General features: G+C 36.5%; 2 protein-coding genes across 2 annotated transcripts; one reads left to right on the top strand and one right to left on the bottom strand.

Moving 5' to 3' along the window:
* Positions 1 to 3,007: 3,007 nt before the first annotated feature.
* TRIADDRAFT_33832 (uncharacterized protein) lies at positions 3,008 to 3,427 on the top strand (the record flags this gene model as incomplete). Its single annotated transcript, XM_002118226.1, has 1 exon — positions 3,008 to 3,427. A coding segment is annotated over one exon (420 nt), but the record flags the coding sequence as incomplete, so codon positions are not given.
* A 4,112-nt stretch (positions 3,428 to 7,539) lies between these two features.
* Positions 7,540 to 9,842, bottom strand: TRIADDRAFT_33840 (uncharacterized protein; the record flags this gene model as incomplete). The annotated part of the gene is made up of 10 exons (XM_002118205.1): positions 7,540 to 7,785; positions 7,869 to 8,021; positions 8,092 to 8,246; positions 8,358 to 8,476; positions 8,600 to 8,682; positions 8,797 to 8,929; positions 9,109 to 9,185; positions 9,379 to 9,429; positions 9,512 to 9,613; positions 9,720 to 9,842. Coding segments are annotated over 10 exons (1,242 nt in total), but the record flags the coding sequence as incomplete, so codon positions are not given.
* Positions 9,843 to 10,300: the final 458 nt, after the last annotated feature.

Genomic DNA, 10,300 nt, shown 5'->3' with positions numbered 1-10,300 from the left:
CGAAGCTGCAGTCGATTTGGCAATATTGACTCTTTCCGGAACAGGGAGCCATTGAGTAGGAGTAGATTGCGCAACATTCCTACCATAGTACTACTGTTAGTACTGTTACTGTACACTGTACACTGTACAGTGTACAGGCAAGGTAGACAGACAGACCAAGGTCTACCGGACATGGACTCACTTAATAGAAGAAGACCGACCCGACGAGTACACTAAGTACAGGCAAGATAGACAGACAGACCATGGTTTACTGGACATGGACTCACTTAATAAAAGAAGACCTACCACAGTACTGTACTGTACTATGTACTGTACTAGTACTGGCAAGGTAGACAGACAGAAGTACTGGACATGGACTCACTTCGTAAAAGAAGACCTACCAATGTCTACCATAGTACTCGTGCCGGCAAGGTAGACAGACAGACCTCTGGACATGGACTCACTTAGTACAAGAAGACCTACCAATGGCTACCATAGTACTAGTGCCGGCAAGGTAGACAGGCAGACTTCTGGACATGGACTCTCTTAGTACAGTACAAGAAGACCTACCAATGGCTACTATAGTACTAGTGCCGGCAAGGTAGACAGACAGACGTACTCGACATGGACTCACTTAGTACAAGAAGACCTACCAATGGCTACTATATTGTACTGTAGTACTAGTGCCGGCAAGGTAGACAGACAGACATACTAGACATGGATTCACTTAATAAAGGAAGACCTACCATAGTACTAGTACAGCTTGTGTTACCGATCCAGTCCCACAGCCTATGATACTAGTCATAATAAATTAGTGTAATAGGAAACTGGCGGATGCAGCCTGTAATAATGTCATCTGTATTAGAATTTCGATATGATCGATTGGGTTGTTCGCGCTATGTTGGATCGGTCGCCAGGCTGTTGTTGAGCTGCGATGTTTGGCCTCAGATTGGTCACAGCGCAGGCCGAGAATGACCTACATCTTGAAATATTTGTGTTGGAGTTTTGTTCAAAATAGGTTGACCAATAAGATGGGCCAGGATCGTATAAAACGGTCTTGGAGATCGAGAGCTAAAGTAGCCTCTCAGATTTGCTAAATTGAGATTACTCGACAAACGTTCTACTATTAGCGATCGCTTTTGGATTGCTCATCTTCTGTAACCTTTTTATGGATGTAATCAAGTTCTTCTTCTTATCCTAAATACATGTACACTACAGTAGAGTCTGCTCTGCCGTCTAGCTGTATCCCACCATTTTAGGATCCAATGTGGATCAATAAAACGCGACGTACAGTACAGTACTGTACTGTACACTCATACTGTACAGTATCATTTTACACTGTATACTCTACACTACAGTAGAACTCAGTAGTGAATATGTGTCATCTGCATACTTGCAGTCAACCACAAGTGTCAATCGTTTGTCTTGGTAGGCGACGCGACGTTCGTGTGACGTTTGATGCTGAAATGGCTGCTCGCGTACAGTGTACAGTACAGCACAGTACAGTATACTGCACTGTACACTGTACTCTCTGACTGACAGTGACTGTATGGTATGCGTATCGTACATTACTGTATTGTACAGTAGGCAGTATAGCAGGCGCATATTTCGTCTGTGTACAATATGCCACGAACGTACAACCGCAAGTGCTCATGCGTCGTGTCCTCTGTCCAGGGTCGGTCAAGTTGGTTTATACCAACTACAGTACAGTGGACGCTTTCAGCGATACAGTATAGTAGATTGAGTAGAAGAAGGGAGCAGGCGGGCTGTCTCTTTTTGCCTCACTCCATCAAACACATGCAGAGCAGTGGGCAACCGAGAATTCGCTCTCCAACCATTGGCGTTATTGCTGCATGCAGAATCTGTCCATTCTATCCATTGGTATTTAAAAGTGGAAAGTCTTGAAGGAAAGTAAATTGTATTCAAAGTAAGTATGAAAGAAAATAGGTAGACGTAGTGTGGAGAGTTTGTATTAAATGGAGTTATACTGTACAAGTTGTTGGTCATCACCATCGATCGAGACCACGGTAGTCAAAGTGACTGCAGATGCAATCCAATTCTGACTGTTAACAAGTCAACGTCGAAAATCCTCATCTAGTACATACGATGGATGGATTGATTGAATCAACTATCGGTGTACTGATAGATAGTACAGCACAGTCATGGACTACTTCATCTGCTAGATGAACAGTAATATCCAACTCCTGCAGTTTAGATAGTCTTGAAATCAAGATTTGCAACAAAGCAGCAGGGAAGGTGCCTTGGCCATCCACCTCTTCAACTTGTCGTACGGATGTCTGCTCGACAACGACAGAAAGTAGTCTACCAGGGTACTGTAAGTAGAAAAGCGACCACTCAGTCAACTTTGAACAACCAATTTTCATGTACTTTCCATGGTGATTGTGAATGGCGACGAATTGATACTCTCATAGTATCAACACTACTAGAATACTTTGAAAAGTCAATCAAAATTGGAAGAGTCGGATATGACTGTTGATCCCTTCATCTTACTGGTAAGATGGAGTGAGTAATCGATGGTACAATAGTCTGCTAGTGGTAGAAAAGCACGTCTGTCAAAAACGTAGTAGTAATCATAATAATAATAACAAACAGGGTTAGGGTTAGGTAAAGTGACGATCGACTTGGAATCTTGGTATTAATCATAATTTGGATGATGATTCAATCATTATTACATTACAATTCATGATCTTGGTTTCAATAAGAATGTTGATGATGATTGAATCATTATATTCTAATTTATGATCTTGGTATGAAGAATAATGTTGATGATGATTCAATCATTATATTCAATTCATGATCTTGGTATGAATAAGAATGTTGATGATGATTGAATCATTATATTCTAATTTATGATCTTGGTATGAAGAATAATGTTGATGATGATTGAATCATTATATTATAATTCATGATCTTGGTATGAATAAGAATGTTGATGATGATTGAATTATTATATTATAATTCATAATTGATTGCCTTCTAGACCAAGAGCTACCTCAACAAGTCAAGTATGGACGAACTTCAAAGGTTGGAACATCTCTCATTGGTCTCTAAAGTATGCACAGAGTTAGAAAATCATTTAGGCTTGAATGATAAAGATCTTGCCGAATTTATCATTTCCTTAGCGGAGCAAAATTCTACTTTGGAGCAATTCAAAGCCGTGCTGGCTGAAAATGGTGCCGAATTTCCCGATTCATTTGTTGCCAATTTATTACGTATTATTCAACAAATGAAACCTGAATTCCTCACTAAACATGCCTCTCAAGAGAGTAACTTACTGTCATCAGAGACTCAGGTGGGCCAAAGCAATAATGAGACTGTAGAACAGAGAAAGATATTTCCAAGTTTATGCCTACCTGACGAAGAAATCGAGAAAAATGATCAACATCGTCAAGAGGTTGATGCAACGATGAATCAATTGGAAGAATTACTAGAAAAATCAAAAAATGCTCCATCTAGTCCACCAACAGATAGACCAAGTAGGAAACATCATCATAAAAGAAGCCCTAGTCCAGAATTGAAGCAACATCATGACAGAAATGACCGACATAAGCGTCGGAAAAGATCGAAAAGCCCGGATGGCCATCGCAAACATCGATCAGAACGATCTGATGCACATGTTAATAGGCCACCACCCAAAGAACCCGAAATATATGAAATTTATCGAGGTCGTATTACAAGTATATTACAATTTGGCTGTTTTGTCCAGTTAGAAGGGTTCAGTCGTAAATTTGAAGGTTTAGTCCATGTCTCGGAAATACGCCGTGAAGGCAGGGTTGCCAATGTTGCTGACGTGGTTACTCGTGGTCAAAAAGTTTATGTTAAAGTGCTATCATTTACTGGTACAAAGATGAGCTTATCTATACGTGATGTCGACCAAGCCAATGGTGAAGATTTAAATTCTAATCGTGGTAGACATAGAAAATTGGAAGATAAAATTGATACTAGTCGAAATCCCGATCGTCCAGCTACTGTACCACGTCTAGTTGTACGAGAAGAGGACGATAAGGCTTCTAAACGGCGTATTCAACGAATGACATCGCCTGAAAGATGGGAAATTAAACAATTGATATCTTCTGGTGTGGTCGACAAATCTCAATATCCCGAATTAGATGAAGAAATTACCAGTAGCATAGTTGATAAAGGCGATCCTCAATCGGATGAGGATATCGAAATCGAATTAAAAGAAGAAGAACCTTCTTTCTTAAGAGGCCAAACACGATTAAGTATTGATGTTAGTCCTATTAAAATTGTTAAAAATCCCGATGGCTCATTACAGCGTGCTGCTATCACACAAAGTGCTTTAGCCAAAGATCGTCGTGAAATGAAAATGGCACAAAGACAAGCACAACAAGAAGAGGTACCCAAAGATTTAAATAAAAATTGGATCGATCCCATGCCAGATAATACTGGCCGCTTATTAGCTGATAGCATTCGTGGTATGGGTATGCCTGCACAAGATATGCCTGAATGGAAAATTAAATCTTTTGGCGGTATTAAAGCATCGTACGGGCGCAAAACTACCCTATCTATTCTTGAACAACGACAAGGCTTACCTATTTATAAATTAAAAGAAAATCTAGTTCAAGCTGTCGCTGGTAATCAAATCTTGATTGTTATTGGTGAAACCGGTAGCGGTAAAACTACTCAAATTACGCAATATTTGGCTGAAGAAGGTTTCATCTCTTATGGAAAAATTGGTTGTACTCAACCACGTCGTGTTGCGGCAATGTCAGTTGCTAAAAGAGTCTCTGAAGAATTTGGTTGTCGGTTAGGCCAAGAAGTGGGCTACACTATCCGTTTCGAAGATTGTACTTCACCAGAGACTAAAATTAAATACATGACCGATGGTATGTTATTACGAGAATGCTTAATCGATTCCGATCTTAATCAATACTCGATTATAATGTTGGATGAGGCACATGAGCGAACAATACATACTGATGTCCTCTTTGGTTTAATGAAAAAAGCTGTCAAAAAGAGACCTGATCTAAAGCTAATAGTCACTTCAGCAACACTAGATGCCGTCAAATTTTCTTCCTATTTCTTTGAAGCGCCGATATTTACCATACCTGGGCGTACTTATCCTGTTGAAATGTTATACACTAAAGAAGCTGAAAGTGATTATTTAGATGCTTCTTTAATTACTGTCATGCAAATTCATTTAACCGAACCACCCGGTGATATATTGGTATTTTTAACTGGACAAGAAGAAATTGAGACAGCTTGTGAAATTTTATACGAACGAATGAAGTCGTTAGGGCCTGAAGTACCAGAGTTGATTATCTTACCTGTTTATAGTGCTCTACCATCAGAAATGCAAACTAGAATATTTGATCCAGCACCTCCTGGTAGCCGTAAAGTTGTCATTGCTACCAATATTGCTGAAACATCGTTAACAATCGATGGTGTCTATTATGTAGTAGATCCCGGATTTGTAAAACAAAAAGTTTATAATTCTAAAACTGGTTTCGATTCATTAGTTGTTTCACCGATTTCACAAGCTCAAGCTAAACAAAGAGCTGGCCGTGCTGGTCGCACTGGACCTGGTAAATGTTATCGATTGTACACTGAAAGAGCATATCGAGACGAGATGTTGTCAAGTGCTGTTCCAGAAATACAACGTACTAACTTAGCTAGTACTGTACTATCGCTTAAAGCAATGGGAATCAATGATTTATTATCATTCGATTTCATGGATGCACCACCTATGGGCAGTATGATCATTGCCATGGAACAGTTACATTCATTGGGTGGATTAGATGAAGAAGGTTTACTAACACGATTAGGTCGACGTATGGCAGAATTTCCTTTAGAGCCACCATTATCGAAAGTGTTAATACAATCAGTCCATTTAGGTTGTAGTGAAGAATTATTAACTATTGTATCGATGTTATCCGTTCAAAATGTATTTTATCGACCTAAAGAAAAGCAAGCTTTAGCCGATCAAAAGAAAGCAAAATTTCATCAACCTGAAGGTGATCATTTAACATTATTAGCAGTTTATAATTCGTGGAAGAATAATAAATTTTCCAATCCCTGGTGTTTTGAAAATTTTGTACAAGCACGAACTCTCCGTCGTGCTCAAGATGTTCGTAAACAATTATTAGGTATCATGGATAGGCACAAATTGGATATTATCTCATGCGGTAAAAATGTAGTACGAGTACAGAAAACGATATGTAGTGGATTTTTCCGTAACGCTGCTAAGAAAGATCCTCAAGAGGGCTACAGAACCATTGTCGATAGTCAAATTGTTTACATTCATCCTTCTAGTGCACTGTTCAATCATCAACCAGATTGGGTTGTCTATCATGAATTAGTTCAAACCACCAAAGAATACATGCGTGAAGTTACGTCTATTGATCCTCGTTGGCTAGTTGAATTTGCGTCTACATTTTTTAGATTTTCCGATCCGACAAAACTCAGTAAAAGAAAGAAGCAAGAACGATTGGAACCGTTGTACAACAAATATGAAGAACCAAATTCATGGAGAATATCTCGAACAAGAAGACGACATTAGTCTATCACCAGTAAATAAATATACAAATTGAAAAGCTTTGATGTACCCTAACTTATCATGTTTTAAACCCCAATTTTACTCTTCTAGTTGATATTGTGTACAGTATAGCGGATTTACTTGATTAATTTCGTATGTTGTATATTGGCATACATATCGTAGTCACTTTATAATTTTTATTATCACTGTAATCATTTGCAATGTCTAAAGCAGTAATGTTACTAATGACTACATAATTTGCAAAATAAGGTAATGAGAAAGAGTTTAGTTTATTGGTTTCAGTAATGACTGCTTTATTTCATCAGTTTGTTGTTAAGATTTCGTAAAACTAATGATGTATAAAGACTATCATTTCGATCGAATTTTATTGTAAATCTTCGAGCTGATACATTCATAATACTACACCTGTTCACTGTAGAATCATACAATTTTAGCTCGAATTATACGCGTAGCTATACAAATAACGCCATTTAAATTATGTATTGATATTAGACAATCTTGTAATCTTAAAATTATAAACTGCTGAAATTGTTTTTAAAATCAGTAAGTTCTATGAACAAGTATCGATTGATAAGATCGAAATTGTCAAGGTTTATTGCTATGGCGGTTAATTGATATCACTCGAATATAACAGTCAATAAACTTTAAATTTTACACTAACATGTTATCCTATTTTAGACAATTTAATTATCTTGAAAAAATTCAAGAAATAATAGATATATTCCGAGTGTTAGATTGTAAAAATATTTAGGCATGAATAATTATTGTTATAGATTCAGTGTTCTACTAGGTACATTTAGCGCATCAGGGAATGGCTCTGCACATCGATTGATAATTTCAAAATAAGTATAGTCAGTGCATTTACGTAATGTAATCCATCGATTATTTATTACTAACTTAAGCGAGAATATGTAGAAAATAATTTACAGCGGCTGTTTCGCTTTTAAAAGTATGCAACGAATATATTAACACTACAACCTAAATTAGGCGAAAAATTTAAAAAATTTGATAATAGTACTGAATTATTGTAAGTCTTCATCACTTTTTTCTGCTTTCCATTTCTCCGTTGCTTCGTGTAATGCGTCAGGCACTAGTTGATTTTTAACACCATCAATCACTTGATTAGTTGCCTGAGTTGCTAATATAAATGGCTGAACTACTGCAGAAGGTAACCGTTTCAATATTCCACCCACAGCTCCAGAAACACCTTTTTCTTCGCGCTCCCTGGAAGCAACGTACATCATTGTTGATGCTGTTTCATTAAATCCCTATAAGTAGAACAAATTGAATAATAAAACGATAGTCGTACAGTACATAAGCAAGTGCAAGTGCAACATCTTTCTCTTGTTACCTCCGTTACTACTTGCATTGCCCTCGATAATCCTTCCTTAACATTAGCTGGGGCATTATTCGATTTTCTAATAGCAACATGTCGATGCTGAATTCGTTGTTTACTGCCAGGGACTTCTGGAGTTACGATATTATAAGTAAACTCTGCTGCATGCTATAAATAAATAAAGCCTGCAATAAATCTTACATAAATCAGTATGTAATAACTCAAAAATGTAGAATACCTGTAAAGCAGAAATAATGCGCCCTGTAAATTCTAGTAAAGCTGTAGTCGACGATGTTGTGAACGAACTTGCACCACGTTGAACACCACGTAGAATTCTACCGTCTTTGCGATATTGCTGTACGGGCAACCACAATAAATCAACAAATCCATGAACTGCAAGTATTGAGGGTCACAATTTTATATTATATTGTAGATGGGAAAATTAGTAAAAGTCGCAATTCAATCAAAAATATTCTAAAAATTAATTTCCATTAATCTTCATACTTAATTGTACGATAGTTGTCATTGGTCCAACAGAACCAAGCAAAGTAGGAAATTGACTCTTTAAGTGATTCAACCATTCAGTAGTGATATATTCCAGTAGTTTATTAAAACCAAGCAATCTTTTAAGAAAGCAGCATTTTAATCAGAAAGATTTTCTTACAGTTAGTAACTTTAAATTAATATGAGATTAGTTGTAAAGTAAAAATTATTTAATATTTCATGATATCATAAAATAGTCTTACCCGCTCTTGCATGAGAGAGACTTAAACTTTAATTCTGAACTATTAAATTGCGCTAAGCCCATTATGATACCAGCAATTAAGCCCTATCCAACAAAATCATGTATGTAATATGTCTGACATAATAAAGTATCTAATATTGCATTGCCTAACGAAAGACAATCACGTACATACACAAATTAGTAGTATTATTGATCTACCTGTTGCGTATCAATTCTTTTACCCTGATAATCAATTCTAATCAGTAAATCTGGTGTAAATACGAAAGATTTGATATACAAAGGAGGTATCTCGCTGTTTGTATCGTCTATTGATCCGTCTGGTTCGTGCGAGCTAATCTGTGTTTAGAAAATCAGTAAAAATATAGGTTTACATAATAGCTGTAGTACAGTACTGCCACAAAATAAAGTTCGGAGCTTTGATAATATTACTAATATTTTAAGTAGTTATCTGCATTAAACGTATGCAAGGGTTTGCAATTCAAATCGCTGCTTAGAATCTTTTGATATTACTAAATATTTCTTACAGCGGCTGCATCTTGTACAATAGGAAGCGAAGGTTCACGATTTTGCATGTCAGTATCACTACACTCTACATTGACTGCCAATGATAATTCTGTGAACAGCAAGGTGTCAGTATAAGTGTACACATTTAATTTATTTTCTAAATAGAATAAAAATTTGACATACTGATATAGTACCTATCCTATTTTATCAGAAGCATGCGTATCAATTGCTTAAATATCATCAATATCAAAGATAATAAATGAATTAGTTTATTACTGTATTACCATTGACGGTCGTAAAAAATTTTCTTAAAAATATTAACGCATCCTAGAAGTGAATAGGAAGCCTATTATTAGTATATTATATCAAACCGGTTATAATACAAATACAGATATATTCCTACTCCGACCTGATCGATATTAAATCTCAGTGGTAGTACTGACACCTTTAGGCAACATTCTTTCATTGATTGTAAAGGCTCCGGACGAAGGAATAGCAATTTCAGCGTTAACTGAAAAGGAAAGATTTCGAAATTATTATAGGAAGTTTTTGATCTCATAAAGACTTTTTAATAAATAAATAAATTAATTATTCGCATTGGAACATGAATTTCTTACCATATCCGCATATGTCTGTCGTGGTACATCCGTTGATGAGTATAAGTACATAAATTTTTTAAATTGCGATACAGACAGATTATCTCGAATTTCCATTTCACGAATAATAAATACAATTCTTGAAAATTGTTCACACTCTTCAGGATATTCTTCATAATTTAATCGGATCTGTGAGATAATAAATATACGTTAGTAATCTAGAGTACACAGAACGTAATGTTATAGAAGTTTTATCTTACCTTATCAAAAAAAAATTCCATGTAAGAATTGTTATCACGCTCTTGATATTTCCACGCTTCAGTCCCGTTTGATGAGCTAACGTGGTATAAAGTTTTCAATGTTATTATCCTGGCCTAAGTTAATAAACAGTAGTTATCAATAACTATTATACTTGGGTCTACTCTGGGCAGGGGCCGCTTCGGTGTTAGCGATGTCGTCTTTCTCTTCGTTTTTTTCAGAGTGCTTTCCTTTCATAAAGTCATTGCCACTGTGTAAACGCCATACTAAATCCAATCCACTTAAACTATACCGTGCAATAGGAATAGGAAAATGTGGGGGAGCTGCTAGTGCATCCAAACGCG

This window comes from Trichoplax adhaerens, genomic scaffold (genome assembly GCF_000150275.1).
Source record: "Trichoplax adhaerens TRIADscaffold_40 genomic scaffold, whole genome shotgun sequence".
NCBI classification, from domain to species: domain Eukaryota; kingdom Metazoa; phylum Placozoa; class Uniplacotomia; order Trichoplacea; family Trichoplacidae; genus Trichoplax; species Trichoplax adhaerens.
The sequence above is the reverse complement of the archived record's forward strand: the minus strand, read 5'-3'. Positions and strand labels throughout refer to the sequence as shown.